The 18,121-nt window shown below is 39.1% G+C and overlaps 1 protein-coding gene and 1 long non-coding RNA gene across 3 annotated transcripts in view; one reads left to right on the top strand and one right to left on the bottom strand.

Moving 5' to 3' along the window:
• Window positions 1–1,149: 1,149 nt before the first annotated feature.
• LOC114142339 (uncharacterized) lies at window positions 1,150–9,148 on the top strand. Its single transcript, XR_003594993.1, has 4 exons — window positions 1,150–1,201; window positions 2,360–2,410; window positions 3,502–3,585; window positions 9,027–9,148. It is a non-coding gene; the product is annotated as an uncharacterized LOC114142339 (long non-coding RNA).
• znf804b (zinc finger protein 804B) overlaps window positions 4,766–18,121 on the bottom strand; it is a 55,932-nt gene continuing 42,576 nt past the window's right edge. For both annotated transcript variants that reach the window (XM_028013566.1, XM_028013565.1), the window contains 3 exons: window positions 17,855–17,992; window positions 12,185–12,315; window positions 4,766–9,429 (listed from right to left, as the gene is read on the bottom strand). In XM_028013566.1, the coding sequence (XP_027869367.1) occupies window positions 5,604–9,429; window positions 12,185–12,315; window positions 17,855–17,992 (4,095 nt within the window). In that variant the 3' untranslated portion in view covers window positions 4,766–5,603. The remainder of the gene's footprint in view (window positions 9,430–12,184; window positions 12,316–17,854; window positions 17,993–18,121) is intronic.

Below are 18,121 nucleotides of genomic sequence, written 5' to 3'. Positions count from 1 at the left end.
TGTAGAGAGACTGAACAGTGGGTTGAATATATATAGAAGTTTATGTTGAAACATGCTAATTACTACTCTATATTTCAAGCAGTCTGTTTGATCTCTTGTCCCATTGAGAGAGACAGTGGGTCTTTGTCTCAAACTTAAAGGGTCAGAAGGAGGAGAAAACAGACTTAGGCTCTAATTACAGAATCTCTGCAATACTTTTTGCCACCACCTCCAGGCAGGGAGTACATATTTTGTGCCTTGTCTTTTTCTTTGCATTCATGTTGCCCTTTCTGCTATACCCACCCCTAAAACTGTTTGCAAGGCTGTGCTCAGTGATATCATGGAGGGAAAATCAATTCAATTTCTCAAAGTACTCTGGGTAGTCTGAGTCCATACGCCATCTGGATGCCGCTCTGTTCTTGTCTGTGTTCTGTTCCCTGGGAGCCGGCCGCTGCAGCTATCAACTATTTGGCAAGCAGCTTTATTACCAGCCTTGAATGCATAGCAACAGTTACCATCATCCATAACCCTTGGCATGAGATACAAGAATTAAACTCATCTATTTTATTAATGATGCAAAAGGTTGGGTTTTTTTTCTACCATTTAATGTATTTTCTGCTGTTCTAAAGCAGCTTGAAGTGAGGCCGGAAAAATCTGTCTTTAAACAAAATCACTTTAATGTTTGGCAATAAGATGCATTCCATACACAAAATGTGTTAGCCTGTAAAGGGCAGAGTTGTCATTTGCGTTTAAATTTAGAAAATGGGTTTCACAACTTTCTAAATTGAAACTTTATGATTCATTGGTACCAAAATATAAATTTTTTTTACAAGTGAATAAAGTGCTTTGACCTATTTTCTGAATATATACTCTGAATTTATATACTACTTCCACAATTCTACACTTCCATATAAAAGTGTCTAAATCACTGGTGCCACAATTGTTATTGCCCTGTTAATATCTTTAAATTATATGTAACTGTAAAAACAAGTTAAGTAGATGCAAACACTAAATATGAAAATACGCACCCCAACATTATTTTATTTTTTTTATCCTTAATTTCTTTTGCGTTATTTCAGTTGTTCAGTGCGATTCCACATCAACCGCGAGGTGGCGTATGTCGCATTGGTGGCATAGAGAAGGTTGGGCACAGAAGAAGAATAAACCTTCCTAGATGCTAAAGGAAGCTCGACATGTGTGTTTCATCTTTTCTCAATCGCAGGTCGTAAAAATGTATTTTGATGCATCTATATTGGTATCCTTTGAGTTGAAGAGGCTATTAAATCGAGTGTCACATAGTGAGTCTTGTTGTTCAGATTGTGATTAGTGTTGTGTACAAAATGTGACATGTTTCTGAAAGCTAATTAATTCTAATGCTAGCGGCCTTTGTACGTGTGTGAGCTAACCGAGGGGCAGCTGAGGGACTGTTGAATTCACTTTGAATTTATTGTGTTTCGTACTTCTTGAGACGGTTTCCACACTAAGGACATTATTTTAGTGTCTTCATTTGTAAAATTGACACTTCTTTATAGGTTATTGCAAAAAACCCCCCAGAGAAACAATATTGTTATGACATCCAGTGAGTAAGTAATGGCTGCCTATATGTGAAACTTTGTAAAGAGAAACAGCATTAGAGACGAATTACACCTTATTCAGTTTTGTGGTTAAATAGTAGTTTTTGTGTAAGAAATGACACACTGTTATTGTTTTAAAACAATGAATACAATTAAAAGCTAAAATGCTTAAATGTTATAGTATGTTTTATTTGTGCAAAATAAAAGTTGTAAAAGCTATTTAATATGGTTAAAAATATTTATTTTGATAATTAAAAATACAAAAAAATCTGAGGAAAAAGGACAAAGTATTTGAGTTAAAGCACTAATTAAAAAAAGCTAATATGGTTTAGAGAATTAAAAGCCATCTGTGAATAGATTTTGTCATTTCATAAAATTCATAACTTTAAATCAGTGCTTCTCAATTCCAGTCCTCAGGGCCCCCTGCTCTGCATGTTTTAGATGTGCCTCTATACCAGAACAGCTGATTCAAATGATTGCATGACCATCAAGTGCTGCAGAAACCTGTTGATCACCCATAGATTCAATCCAGGTGTGTAGCAGAAGGGAAACACCTAAAACATGCAGGGCAGGGAGGCGTGAGGACCGGAATTGAGAAACACTGCGGTAAATGGAGCATGTTAAAAGAATTCTTGTTTGTGATGTACTGAATCAAAGAGTTATCTGTTGGAGTTACCCTGTGATGGCTGAAGTATTTGATGCATGAAGTATTGTATATGGATTATTTTCATTGTGCAGAAGACAAATAAACCTTCCTGTTAGGTGCTAAAGGAATCTCAACGAATCTCATCTTTTCTATGTCGCAGAGTCGCACATTGAAAGAACGAAATTTACACTTCAACCTGAACCCATCCAAGGTTGGTGGGTAACATAGCTAAACTGTATGCTTCAAATTTCTAATTTGTAATCATGACTTCTTTTATGCTTGGCATATAAAAATGCTTGTAAAGTATGACTGAGGGTCTGCTGTGTTTTGGGCATGTTTTTCTTTCAAAGGACCTTGAAACCTTGTTGAAATGGATTCTAACACTGGATTCTATCTGAAAACTAAAAGCTAGTAGTCATATTGATTTATAATAGAACTTGCCAAATCTGTGCAGAAATGCTTCAAAAAGACACAAATTTAATCTTTTCTCGTGGCAATTTCAGTTCCCAGAAAAAAAGAAAGCTGAGTAGAGCTGAAGAAATCATGAGAGAGGATGCAGAGTTCTGAACGATCAAGAGAGATTCTCTAAAGATCCTGTTTCCTATATACTCCAACAATGTGAAATGTTCTGAGTGCTTCTCTACTGTCAGTAGGTGGTTGCACAAATTAGTAACAGCAAGGGTGCCGATAATTGTATCTACAGTGATTGTTTAAAAACTATTATTACTTGTATGGATTTTTTTCCTCATTGATTTAGTACACTCAATTTAAAAGTTGGATCATTCTACAATTTTCAGTGGAAGATTTGCTACTGCAATACTGCCTTTATTTATTTATTTATTTTTTACCAGGGATGATATAAATGTAGTTGGCTCTGTACACATTCACCCTGTGACAAGGAGTCAGAGGAAGATACTTCTTCAAATGAAAAAGATAAAACCAAAAGTTGGTTGACTCACACATAAAAGGTGTTAACAACCTTGCATATTGTAAATTTGTTGCTTTTTAAGCATGTTTCACCACAGAACTGATTAGCATGTATAATCTCCCATCAAAAGACTTTTTTCCCAATACAGATCTGGGTAAATCATAAATAGTCATTTAGCCTCAGTCTGATACCTCTTTAAATAATTCTCATATATGCTTGAAACCTCAGCAGCTTTAAAGTGCAATGAAGCAACACACTGCATTTCATCAGTGTTGCATGCTCTGCATCATTATTGCGATTGTGTCCCATTTAGTTCACTCACCACCACTGACGTTCCAGTTACTGCAGTCTCTCTTGTCCATTTTTATTGACAGCTACAGACATGTTGTCCCACTGGGAGTTTCTGCAGGACAGCTTTGATTTGCTGCTCCATTGCAAGGCAGGCTATGTTAAGAAAGGTAAGATATTGTTCTTCTGACAACATCTTCTAAAATGTGGATTGCTTCATTATTTGTTTCTAAAATTGAAACCACTCCAGAAGCTTCATGTTTACCAGCTTCATCCAGTTCAAATCAAGTTTTGATGTGTATTGGGTGATCCTGTTGGAACACACAGTTGTGTCAAAATTTCAAACATCGATAATTAAGCCTGAATTCATACTGAAAAATGTATCAATAAAGTCATAATTTCTTTCTCAAAATGTATCTGATTCATCAGCCACAGTCTTCTGTAAATTCATATCTTGACTGCTGATGTTTTCATGGGCAGGTTGCTGTCATGGTACGTTAATGCTGGTATGTTTATGCTCTCTTAATATAGCTTGTTGATAAATTGTATCATGTCACATTTCAGTACTGTTTCAGTTAGCAATATGCAGACAACTTGCAGCAAAGTATGTTTTAAATCAATTAGAGTTTTGCTTTGAGACAAAATGTAATGACTGATTTTTCAGCTGGACACTATATAGTTCTCCTTCACAAAAAAACTGAACAAACCATGTCGACCAGATCTCTCCTCTAACTGTGAATATCATTGCAGAGTCAGATGCTACAAGGCTTTCTTTGTGTGTTGGAAACAGTATGTGTATATCAACACAATAGTGGGCATGGCTTTAATTCAGACTTCTAAGGTGTTCATGTGAAAATAGATTGTGATTTATTTTTAATTGGTGTGCAAATTGTGACCACATAGCTTACTGTAGTTACAGTTTACATGAAGTGTAAGACAGTAGTAAGGGAACAAAGTGGAGTTGAGCTTCAAGGACTTTTATTCCAAAATATTTCAAAATGTCTTTATTAGGAATCTAATTGGATACAGATCAGATTCTTATTTGTAGTTGTGCTGTGTTTACTGCTGTGTTTAAGTGCATTAAATACAGCCATGTAGATTAGTATATTGTCACGAGTGTTTCACTAAGCAAAAGAACAAGCAAATCCTGTGATTCTTTGGATTTGCAACCAAAACATACTAAAGTTGGATGTACTGCCAATTAGACTTCCAATTTCTGAAGTAAACGGAAAACAGCATTAGCTACTGTGTGTTATAAAACTGTTGGGACTTCTGTGTCAGAGGGCACACATTACATAGATGTTGTTGCAAAACTGCAAAACATGACATGATCAGCAAGAGTCAGACAGATTTTGGAAAAGCATGAAAGTCCCTTTATTGTCACTCACACTTTAATATAACATCAGCTTCATGAACTGTTAAAAGCACTGTGACAAAAAGAAAACGCCATGTCTCAGATTTTAAGTTGTAAAAGGACATCTATTAACAAATGCATTAAGTGGGGATTCATTAGTGTATGAACATATTTTATTTTAATGATTTCAAATATATAAATCTGTGTCCTTCATGATGTAAATTTGTCTTTGGACAGGATTACTCCTATCTCACAGAGAGCTCACATAAGGTTAAAATGGCCGTGCCACATCCCCCTCTGGTCCTTGGTATGTTATCTGTTTGTTGAAAGTCACAGCCTAACCCAGATAACCTGTATGAAATGGAGATAAGCGGGGAGTATTATCACTTTCTCTTGTTACCTTGTCTCTGGATTGAAGGGTACTTCAAAAGGCAGCTGGTCTGCCTGTAACTCTGTAGGAAAAAGAGAGGATTACACAAGCCCAGCTTGTCTTTGAATAGCAGGTGTACCTTTTGCTTTTATTCTGGGCCTGAATGAGAAATGATGGTCAAAGCACAGAATCAAAGTCTGTTTTTTTTCCCTACTGTCAGCAGCAGCAGAGCAGAGGCTAACCGGAGATACAAATTTTCATTTGATATCAGTCAATACTTGTTGGTGTATATGCACACATAGAAGTGTGTTTGTATGTGAGTAAGAGTTGGCGCTGATACGAGGAAACCAATAACAAATGCCTAATTTGAAATAAAAAAAGATTTCAGACTTTTCTTTAAGCATTCCCCCTTGTCCTCTTGCTGCCAGGAGAGATTAATAACCATGGCAGCAACTCTGTGAAAATCATATTGCCTTCTGTTGAAAATGCATTGGCCATGATTGGTCTATGAAAGGCCGCGAGTTCAAGGGTTGCAGGGATACTGGGGACAGTGGAGTGAGAGGGGATGTGTGGAAAGCTGGGGCATGTGAGAGGAAGGGAATGGGATGATGGGAAAACAAGATTGAGGGAAGCAGGGAAGTGATGGGGAAAGGAGTAAAGTGAAGAGGATGAGGAAGGGAAGGAGAGAGTGGGGAAGAATGTTGAAGAGAAGTGGATGTGCTGGAAGTGGAGGCTACATGGGGGTCCATAGAGAGAGCTGTGTGTTGTAAAATGATATGGTGAAGATTGGAGAGAGCAGGGGAAGGTGGAAGTGGATTGGGGTTAGGAACTCCCAGAGTCACAGGGTGTGTAAAGCTCTCCTGTGTCATTGGGAGACTGACATGGAATGAGTGCTGAACTTGTCTTTGCAACAAATCTGGATGAATCAACTGAGGCTCCATCAGGCTGTGAAGGGGCACAGGTTTATATTGTTCTTGTGAAATAAAGCAACTATCTGTCCGTGTGCCATGTGTGTAGCTTGTCTCTGTGTGAATATCTGGACTTTCTTGTATCTTTTCCAGGACTTTCTGCATGTGCTCTCTTGCTTGCTCCTGGAGGACACGATATTTGTCCATCTCCTCTGCTGAAAAGCTGATTGGTGTAGTGGTCTCTACATCTGTGTGTTTGTCATCTGCCTTAATCTCCTGCAGACAGAGATTTTGGATACTGCTGGCATTTGACTCAGCAGTGTTAAGAGGACATATTGATCTGACACCCTCTGTTCCAAGGGCCTCGTGGATCTTAGCTTCTTCCTCTCTCTTCTTTTCCAGACTCCTCTCCAGCAGACCCTTTTTTTCCTTTGCCTTTCTTTGGATTGCAGGAAGTTTTCCAATGAGAGGTAAAGTCAACATCTTGGACCCTGTCTGTGGCAGAGTCTTACTAGGATGTAACTCTGGAGAAGCTGTGTCTGAGATGCTAGTTGCATCGGAAGCAGAGGGTAAGTGGTCTAGCTGTGAACTTGTCTCATTTAGCAGTAAGTGATTTCTGTCACAATTGAGGTTTGGCCCTTTTAGCCGTAAAATCTGGGGGAATGACTGGGAAACTGACAACATGGAGGGAGTGAATTTGGGGTTGCTGTGCTTCCTTGTCTCCAGGGAGATGTCTGCAAACATTGACGATGCTTTGCATGAGCTGACAGACAACCTATCTACAGTGATTCCTGAGCAGGTACTGCTTTTGCTCCACTCACAGCTTAGCTCTGACAAGCTGGTACTGCTACAGGGGCTGCAGGAACGTGGGCTATGGCATCTACTACCCTGTGCACCTATTGCAATATGGCAGTTGGAAGGATGTTGGCTTGCCCACCACTCAGGGCTTGAGAGGTGCCTTGAACTTGACCGCCTTGAGCCTCCACACCTCCATGTGCTACATGGGCTGTCTCTGTTGTCACAAATTGACTTGGTGCATGAAATGGACCTACTTGTTTCCCTGTCTTCCCAGCTATCACTGCTGCCAAAAGTCCACCTGTCAATGCTGCTCCTGTCCCAGTCTACATCCTCTGGCTTCTCATGTCTCTTGCTCCAGCAGCAAGGATTTGGGTTAAGCCTTCTCTCATGATCCCACTCGGCTGATTTATATTTTGGGCTCCATCCAGTCCTTAACCTGCCTTCCTGACTGCCTCCAGCAGAAGCACCTCTTGTCCACTCCCTCTGTTGGGGGTCTAAAGTCAGGCCTCTGTCTCTGCAGCCTGAGCGCCTCCCTGATTTCCAGCTCTCACCATGAATGAATTCTCTGTCCCTGTGGAAGAGTTTTTTCTTTTTTATCGGGCCGCTACCACAGCTGTTGTCAGGGTAACAGAAGTCAATGAAACTCCTGGGGTTGCCATGGTGACCCCTTTCCCAAAACGGTGTTGAGTTGCATCCCGGCGACAAGGAACGAAAGGAGAAGTGGGACCGCCAGGGAAAAACGGCTGTATCTCCTGCTCGCTCTCTCTCCCCTACTGTGTCTCTGAGCCTGGTGAAGACTCTGTATGGTTCTGTCTGCTCAGTGTCCAGCTCTGACTTGAATTTACCACAGCGGCTCCTATGAGACCTCCTCTTTCTGACAGAGACAGATACTGGCTCTGCCACACATCTCCCCAGGAGACAGTCGCTGCCTGCACCAGCCACCCCCCTCACCCTTTTCTTTCTTTGTCTCCTTTTCTTTGCCCATGTCTCTTCAGTGTCTACTGCTCTACAAACTGCAGAGACAACACTCCTTACTTTGCAGTTTGCTAATCGCTGGTTTTTTGAGGACCTTTCTTTGTTATCCTTCTTCTTCTTTTTCTTTACCAGTTTGTGTTTCTTTGTGTTGGTCTTCCTCTTTCTGGGTGACACTTTTGGGACACCCACATGTGACTCTGGCGCTCTGGCAGACTTGTGTATTGTCTCACTCCCACATTCACACCTGGACGGGCTGATGCACATCCCTTGTGTGCCAGGGTGGGTGACAGACTCTAATTTACAGCTCAGGGTTGTGATGGCTCTCTTCCTGATCCCTCCTGCACCCTCTAATCTGCCTCCCGGAGGATTCTGTGAGTTTGTGTCAGAGCTGTCACTCTGAGTAGGGTCAAATGGATGGGGGGCTGCCCCCTCGCAATTTTCCTCACTTAGTATGCACTTTCCTTTGTCTGATTCTGTTTCAGGTGATGGAAGGTTTTTGTTTTCAAGGAGCAGATGTGCTTCTGTCTCTACATTGATATGTTGCTCATTTTTTACCTGTCTGTGTGTTCTAATCTCATGTCTCTCTTGTCCTTGCAAACAGGAATGTGCATCTGCTGTATGAACAGATGGCACAAATGGATTTAATTCACCTGAAAGAACACACAACAATTTTTGTTGCGACTCTCGCAGATCTTCACTGAGTCTTTCTGCAGGTCGAAGATTTGTGCAGAGCGGCTTGCAGCTGTAGGAGATTTGTGGTTGAGACTTGGTAAATTTAAGCAAACTGACAGGCCATCGTAGTCGGGTTGAACCGTCTTTGCCTTGCACGTATAGAAAATCACTTCCCGCCCTCTTTCTCAGTGTCTCTTGGTGTCTTTCTGCAACTCTGTCTTTCTGTTTGGTGTCCATGTGAGACACCGCCAGTGCAGTGCCACATACGGTCATCGAGGTCTGCGACTGTGAGTCTAATAAGTCCTGGCTGTGATTATCACTGACTGCAGCAGAAATAGGAAAACGTTCCATCTGTTCCTCTTTTCTTGCAAGCTCTCCAGGGATTGGCTGCGTGTCCCTTAGCAAGACACTGTCAGAGCTGGACTTATCCTTTTCACTTTCATCTGCTTCCCCTCGTTCTCTGCCGATATCTTCCATTATAGCCTTTACTCTTTCCTTCATCTGTTTTCTCTTCTCTCTCTCCTCCTCCTCCAGGTCAGAAAAGACAGAGGCAGAAGGCTCTAGTCTGGGCCCTCTCCGAGAGAAACAGAAGGACACTCCGAGCCTGCCTCCCACCCGCCCTGTTGTAGGGGAAGGCAATTGGGGGCAAAAGCTGTGGCAAGGCTGTGGATGCAGTGCTGGAGAGTCTGTGTGAGATGGTGAATGGATCAGTGGAGACTCTTGTAGAGCTGTGGCTAAAGATATTTGTGAAAGAGATTGGCAAGAATGATCAGACTGATGGCTGAAAGTCCTGGAGTCTGTAGTAGTGATTTGCTGGAGTTGGTCACAGGCTTTAGAATTGTCCTCTGAGCTGCAACTTCTTTGGTCCACATCTTTTTCTTGCATCTGACTAAAAGCTTTAACTGCACGCCTTAGCCCATAAGTCCTTCTTGGAACTCTGCAACAAGATAGAAAACAGACAAATATTTTATTTACAGCTTGATTTTTATCAACATATATGACTTAACAGTTGCTTAAAATCTAATCTATGAGCCTCTTGAATTAAATTAAATACTACTTGATGTTCACGGTTCCTATTCCTGATTCCCAGTATGCATTAAATTAAAGGGGCAGTATTATGCATTTTCCAGGCACATAGTACCATTTTATAGCACAATCAAGTAACTATGTTGCGTTCACTTGTTGTAAAAAGACTGTATATATCAAACAACTCAAAAGAAATTTGACATTGCAATTTAAAGCAATGAAATTTGGCCTCTGTCTCTTTAAGAAGCTTCTGCTCTTTCTGACAGTCTGGCTTCAACACATTTGTCCATTAAGCCGTTTACAACGTTATTAGGAGCGTTGCACTTTGAAGTAGTTCTTATGATAAACTCAGCAGATGCACAAGTGTTTGCTAATTGCTGCTGCCACTAGTCTGAAGAAGGTGAGTGGCAGGGTTGCTGGGTAGAGGTGCGCTGTGAGGCTGAAGCTCGACTTGGAGACTACAGCTTAGAGTAAGAGCTGTGTGGAAAAGGAGTGCTCAGTGAGAGCAAGTACCCTCTGAATGGCTGCCATAGGAGATTCAGTAATTTCTCAAGCAAGCATAAAATAATGAAAGCAACACTCCAGGTATTTTTTTTCATGCGGGAATAACATAACATGATGTAAAGCTCAAACAAGTCAATTTTACAAAATACCCCCCCCATTTAAATACAAAGCCCACCCCCACCCATGTTTGACATTTATATTTTTCATATAACATTTAAGTGAAAAATTTGCAGCAGAAAAGCAGTGGGATACAAAGGCCTGGGAGCTGAGGTCTCAGAAAAAACTTTCTCTGCAATCTTAGAAATAATTCTAAGAATTATTCTTTCTAAAAATTTATTTAAGGTATTTTTGTTTGCCATTAACTTAGGCAGATGGATAGTGCCCTAAGTGCTATATAGGCACAAACTCGTTAAAATAAAATGGAATTAAATGACGGCAGAGAACCATTTTAAGTCAGAAGTTTGAAATGATAAAATCTCTGGAAGAATGTCCAGTTCATTTCTTTGTGGTTCTAAATCAAGGTAATTAATGTCCAAAGGGATACGCCAAAAGCAAACCAGAGCACACCCTTGCAACTTCAGGACAGGCTTAACTAATGCCACCTTTGCCAAGTTATTTATATTTATGAGGGGCATGAGAAATAATCATGCTAATGTTTGGCCTGCTTTACTCAATCATGAGCAAGCATAGGAATGCATATATTATATATGAAACAATTAGAAGGTAAAAAAAACTCACATTACACAGACCCCCTTTTCAATTGTGATATACAGTTGTGTTAAAAAGAAAACAGTGCATTTAAAAAGGGAGAATTCCCAGCATGCAAATCCATGAGGAACACTGCAGTCTGTTCCAAAGGGAAAAATAGCAGTGTCTGCAGTTTTTCTCACATTCTCAAACCATTAATGTATAAACTTAAACATTTTTGACCATTCAGCTTTGTGAATTACTAATATTTAGTTGTTTTAAATTATTATTCATCTGTATTTGTGGTGAATGGGGTCAACCTATGAAACATCCCTTGGCACGGTAGCTGCAATGGTTTAGATGTTGTTCTGGGTTATTTTATGATCTTTTGGATGAGTAATTGATCTCTCTGCTCCTGGTAAGAGAGATCGTAAGAGAGCCTTGAACCTTGTTTAACCTCCTGGTAAGGTTAATCAAGGTTCAACATTTTCTCCATTTACAGACAATTCCTTTCACTGTGATGTGGTGCAGTCACAGAGCCTTAGAAATGCCTTTTAAAACTTTCTCCAAACTTATAGATGATAGTCATTTTATTTTTCATGTGGTCTCAATTTTGTTTTTTTGTTTTTAGATTTGTGCAGGATGTGTTGTTTTTTGGCCTACTTGGTGTTGTAAGACCGGTTGTTATAAATGATTTTGGGAATCTACAGGTTTGGCAGTTATGGGAGATAGTTTTTGTGAGTAAATCTAAACCAAAAGTGTAGTTATTTACAGGTATTTCATGTTTTAACAAATCCTCAGCCTAATGGCATACTTGCCTAAGTCCCAATTTTAAAGAAATAAGACTTGGGCAATTATGCTATTAGGCTAATGAAATGCAGTTTGAAGCTGTGAAAAATGAAAGATGTAAATAAAAAATGTAAATATGCTCTGAACATTGAGGCAGAAACTGATGCAATCTCAAAGGATTAATCTGACATGAATAACAAAAACAAAAATGCAAAAGAAGTTTTTCTTTCATAGCAATGTCATCCACGTATTTCATCTGTTTCTGAAAAAAAAAAAAATTTAATAGCAAAGAAAATAAACACAATCAAGATGATTATTAAGCAACGTACACTTTCAAACCTGCAGGCAAGTTTCATTTATACACTTTGTTTGCCAATATCATTAATTTTAAGTTGCTCCACTCCTCACTCTCCTCTAAAAAAACTACATCTCCTTCACCTACAAATCATCCACTCTCCACGTGTCAGCAAGAATGTGTCTTTATGTTATATTTACTTCACCTGTGGCCTATCTAGGCCAGCTGAGTGCTCTCAAATCTGCGCTTGCATCCATCAAGTCTAAGAATCGTTGACTGGATGTGACGCACTCTAACCCCTCTGGACTCCTGCCACTGGTCTCATTACACACAGACTGCTGCAGTTGGACACACATAAACACACACGCCAACACACATTCCACCCGCTCACCGCTGGCTTTCTTGCTGCAGCTGTGCAAGTTGGTGAAGACGCCTGAGAGCCTTCTCCTGTTTGCGCTGGTCCTTCCATGATTTTGAGGCCACGTTGCGAACAAACTCTCTGTGCTGCAGTTCCTTTAACCTCTGCGGGAAGCGGACAAATAAAAGGGGTGGGTGGTTGGGGAGGAATAAAGATGACAGAGGGAAGGAGTGAGAGAGAAATTAGTTTTAGAGGTTCTCTGCAGGCAGCTGTCTTTCAAAGCTGTCAGTGAGCTCTGTTTGCAGATGTTCTCCCCCAAAGCTCATGGGCAATTAACTTCATTCAGCTTGGAGAAAAAAAGCTTTTTTTTTCCTTTAACACACAGCTTGAGCCCAAAACACTACTAAACAGTGAAGAGCGTCCTACAGAAGCAGTTCACATGAAGGAGTCATTGATGCTGTTTCTGGGCTGTTTGGATGACTTTCATTTGTAATTTACTCGCTTCAAACCAACCGCACAACTTTACGTGAAATAATCAGCCACTTAGCAGCTTAGTTTTAAAAAATTGCTCCACTGATTACTGCTTTGGAAACAACCACAAATATTTGTTAGTTGTTCTCAAAAATGCCTATCAAAAATTTAAATAAAATGACAATTAAAGAAGTCCACAACTATAAAAAAAAATGGATGGCAAATGCAGAATAAAAAATATGTATTAAAAGCAGAACAAAAATGACATTCAATTAAAGCTAACTCAGATATGAAGTAATCCAACAGGAGCACAGCAGAATAGCAGCTTTCTGTTCCCTTAAAGTCTTGACATGTTTTGGTATTTTATTTTCTAAGTTACTTTCTTTTCTTTTTGATGGTCTGCTCTGAGCATTTTTCACAGTGTGCTTCTTTATTGCTTTTTGCTTCATAATGCCACCTTACTTTGACCACAGCACAGACATTGTACATCTGCTGACCATAATTTAAGGGTGGTGTTAAATGATTACTTTTTTTTGGTGAAGACAATTGTTTAAGCTTAAGCTTTGATGCAGAGCCAGTTACATACAGTCCATATCAAATCAGGTATAACACAATGCAATCAAATCTACTTTATCATGAAATCACAAATGGCAACAGACCAACTGTAGTTCTGCTGAGATTAAATGACAAATACTAAATAACTGACTTCTAAAGACAACTGGTTGCCCTAAATTGTATCAAAGTGAAAGTCTGGAATACTTGAAGCTTAATTAGATTTTTATTTGTAAAATTTTTTTTTTAAAGCTATCCTTTTTTCTGCTTCATGATTAGAACTCTTTGTGATAGTCTTCAAAATTGAATTTCAACAAAATACATTGAAGTTTGTGGTTATAATATGAGAAATTATATAAAAAAAGAGTTCCTTCCTTTCATTTTTCCCCTGAGGAGAGAACAATATTCTCATTATATGATTAGCTTACCTAAAAAAAGAATCTCCAGCTTTGTAAATGGTTTATCTTCACATGCGGACAGCCTACAACAGGCAGTAAAACTCTAAAAGGTCACTATGCTCTATAATGCATTTTAAAGACATATCGGGGAATCAAAACTGTTTTTGGAGAGGAAGACATAATTTGTTCAGGGCTCTTAGAGGAGAAAAAAAAAACATGCTTGCTTAAAATGTTGTGCTGTCAGGTTTTGAGGGTTTTTATGGATTTTGAAGGGCTTAAAATAGACTCCTTCATTATTCCTGCACATTGAATAAAAGTGCTAAAGGGGAACAAGTGACTTACAATGTATTGCCAAAAGGGCTTTGACAAACATCTGTATGTGGGAGTGAGATGAGGCATCATCTCTGCTTGTTTGGTAATGTCAAACAGATCAAAACAAATGCAAGAGGTGGGGGGAAAAATTAAGTGTTTTTTTTTTTTTTTTAATGTGGCAGGTTAATTCACTTGGTCATATCTATGTGGGTGATATTGTGTGTTACAAGATTGTGTATTTATGCGAGGGTATTTATGTGAAGCTGTAGCAATGGGTGCACTGGTTCTTCCAGGGAAACAATGATTCATGCCCCTCACTCCGGTTTCCTTTTCTGACATGCTTTAATCCTTCTTTTATCCATGCTTGGCAGGTGTGTGTGTGTGCACAGACTTTTTGTCTCCATGTACGTTTGAAGGGTAGGGATGCGACTCAGGAGTTTGGGAATAGATGCAACCTTGTGCACTGCTTTTTCTCTTGCTTTCCAGTATATTTTATTTTTTCTTCTCTGTGAACTCAGGGTTTGTTTATCTTATGTATTTGTGAATTGAATGTTGAGGTGTAATTTTCAAAAGGATTACGCCAGATGTACTTTTAGATTGTGTCACACTTATTATCTGCCCATACAATATGTATCGTACACATGCACTCATCAGATTAGCTCCTCACTCATCAGATTTATTTATATACTCACTCATTTTTGCAAGCTGGATCTAATGCAGGAGCTGACAGTTGTCAGGTTAATCTCAGCTGAGTCTTACACAAGCTGGTGTCTTTTTACATTATCGAGTGATGCTTAACCTCCCACTCTGCGCTCACTGACGATAGCTCTGTGTATATGCCACTAGGACTGCGGGTTTTAGATCTCTGATACATGTGGATGCCTGAGCGGTGCGGATGTTCGTCATTTGTGTGGCTGCGAGGGGTTATGATGCCAAGCTTATTCTTTGGCTATTATTAATCATGCTGATTTAAAGAGGCGTATATGATGAACGACTGTGGTTGGTTTAAAAAAAAAAAAAAAGAAGCAAGAAAGGAGAAAGAAAAGATCGAAGTTTCTGCACTGTTTGTAGCAATCAGTAATTTAAACAGACCAGTCTATGAGAGAACAAATATATGAGGACAAATACCTAATGCTCTTCTCTTATAAAAACAATGCATGTAAACTAGTACTTTGCAAGCACAGAGTCCTTTAGTAATAAGTAGAATCCAATGAAATCTATTGGGAACTTACTAAAATAGACAAAGAAGAGAAAGTTATTGCTTTAAGGTGGTTAAAGCAATAACTAAACAAAACCTACAGCTGATGGACAATTTTAAAACCAACATCCCCTGTTTTAATAAAAAAAGCGTATAGATATGAAAAACAACATTATTACAATTAGTCACAACTTTTATTCAATGCAACATCTGAGGATAAAGCCTACATTTCTATTTTTCTTTTTTTTTGTTAAGCAGTTTTTTTTGCAATGCCCTTCTGGAATTTTCCTCAACTAAAAAAATGCACAAGATTTACAGAAAGTGGTGAGGACAAATGAGTACTTTTTTGTTAAAGTCTTTGCATAATCATACATTACACAACCTTTTGTTCATTAAAGCAACGACTGATGGGGAACCTTTAGGTGTTTTTGTGGAGGTGGAGCTCCAACATCTAGCATATTTAATGTTTTTTTTTTGTTCACTCCTTACCTGTTAAAGTGGACAAGAATGTTAGTTTTGTAGTTGCAATAACTAAAGGTTAACTTCAAAACTCTTTGCTCTCTAATAATAAAAATGTCTCATTATTGCTTTTAGCCATCTGGCTGAGGTATGTCACCTTTCTGACTTCTGAAATAATTTAATATGCACAGTGATAGAACTCAAAGGATTGGGCAAAAGTTACACGGTGGAAGCATTTAGGCACATACATTACTGGTTTTTGACTCTTAATTTGTTTGCATCATGAATACCCAAATTTGACAAATTCATTTCAAACACTTCCCCTGGTCCAGAATTTTAGATTTGTACTAATGTTTTATTTTTTATGTTAATTTGTATTTGTTTTGTGGTGTCAACACGTTTAAGAAATACTCAACTATGGATGACTCAAAGTTGGTTCTAATCCACTTGGAGAACATAAGGGGTGACAGTTTTGGAAGGCATTAGAGGAGACATGCTAATAGGCTGATTTCTTTTTTCTCCCCCCGAAAAATAAATGCAATGTATAAAAGATCAATGCATATAATCAGCATTAAAGGCTGATAGGGCCCTGGATTCAGATATATTTACCCTGGAATCGATGACTAGAAAAAGGAGACAAAGCAAACGCAATCAGCTTCCATTCACCAAAGCCAATACTCCTGCAGGGAAACTGTCTTCAACTAGAATTTCATCTGTTTGCTCTGCAGGCAGAGAGTACATGCATCCTCTTTTTTTCTGCATGTGTGTGTGGAGGTGGGGGGTGTCCATGTGTGTGTTCACACAGCACCCCTAGCTGCTGTCAGCTCAGTGCCGCATGCAGCTCGTTTCATGTGCCTGCCGTCGGCTAAAACAAAGCATTAACATTGGCCTGCAGTTGCCTCAATTCATTTCCAAAGAACAATGACAGAAGAGGAAAGGCCCCTACTCAATGTTTATTTCATGATGCACAGTGTGGGCGTTCAGAAGTGGGAAGCGCTTTGGCTTGGTTGAGAGATCGCCTTGTGTTTGCGGACAAGTGTACAAGGGTAAATGCATGTCTGAGCGTTTTAGCGTGCAAGTATATGTCTTGGCATGACAAGAGATAGCTTTAGGAGAATGGGCTATCAGCAGAACCTTCAGCTTGTTAGTCCAAACTGGAGGTGAAGTGGATGTAGAAGGAGGAGAAAACCTTTTTCTAGTGGTCCAATGGCTTCAACTTGTCCAAATCAGAATAGCAAAGCTGTGCTTTAGCCATGATTATTAATGATGCTTATTTGTTTTTTTCAAGAAAGCATAAAGTGATGGAAGAATAAATAATATGCATTCTTGTGTACTAGATGCATAGAAATTAGTTGTTTTAAAATTTAGGCTTGAGGGGAAGAAGGGAATATTCTTGTATAATAGACTTGTGGCTTAATAACTTTACATATTATTATGTTTTTGTATTCCAGTTGTTTTGGTAACAGTTTATTTATCAATTGTTTGAACTATTTTTCATTCAACTTTAACAGTTTACTCTTTGGAGCTCTTCTTTTCAGCTCAAGTTCATCACAAGAGAAGACTAAAGTTTTCTCTTTGTGTTCTGCAGGAAATAGGACAAACCAGCAGAGTGATTATGAAAGATGGTGAAGAGCTGGATCTCAGTTAAAGGGCCAGCTCATAAAATAAGACTGGGATATATGCAAAAAATGTGCTAAAGTTGGAGTTGCCCTTTCTTGTAAGCAGCTATAGAACGGACGCCCTAAATGTACCTATAAACAATTAAGAGATGCAGGGATGGAAACTAAAGATTGCAGTGTGATGTGCTTTAGACCTAAGAGGGATTAATGTTTATATAAAGCAATAGCTTAATGTTTTTTTTCCCTATTTAGGGTTTGAAGATTTCAGTTGTCAAAAATATTTTAATAAAGTACAATTATAAAATATTTCCAATATGGCAATATTGTTAAGTCTGTTATGTTTTATTATGCATCTCAACTACTTTACACTTAATTATTTTTGAGTTCTTTCATCAAAGCAAAGCAAATCTTTTACTTGATTAATACAAAAAATATAAATCCTAAGAATAAATTCCGCAACACTTTGTATAGTAGATGAGAGAGAAAGAAGCGCTACAGTTGTCACACTCTTTCTGCTGGGAAACAACCAATTGGGCAGACTGTCATAGTAATAATAGCACAGCTTTCCATCAGCACGTAAAAATGCTATAGTAACACATCCAAATTCTACTCTAGGAAATAAAAAATGACGCCTATTTGTTTGTCTATATATTGCCAGATCGAGTGCAAGTGTGCCAGGTGCATCTTTCTGTACCTGCTTGTGCGCGTGGTCGTAGGAGTTGATGTGGTTGTCAAACTCCTGATGTCTCAGGTACTGCTTGTCACACAGTTCGCAGTAGAAAAGTGATTTCAGATCCTCGACCGAGCAACCCAAAGCCCTCTCCGTGCACTCCTGGAGGGAGAAAGATAGAAACATTCAAAATGAGAGCATAAGGGGTTAGAGGGGCATAGAGAGTGAGAAGTGGAGCGAATGGCAGACTGTTATCCATTTACAGCGAATCTGCATCCCAGAGACATCAGC

This window comes from Xiphophorus couchianus, chromosome 3 (assembly GCF_001444195.1).
Source record: "Xiphophorus couchianus chromosome 3, X_couchianus-1.0, whole genome shotgun sequence".
In the NCBI taxonomy this organism is placed as follows: domain Eukaryota; kingdom Metazoa; phylum Chordata; class Actinopteri; order Cyprinodontiformes; family Poeciliidae; genus Xiphophorus; species Xiphophorus couchianus.
Note: the sequence above shows the minus strand (reverse complement) of the source record. Positions and strands in the feature narration are given on the sequence as shown.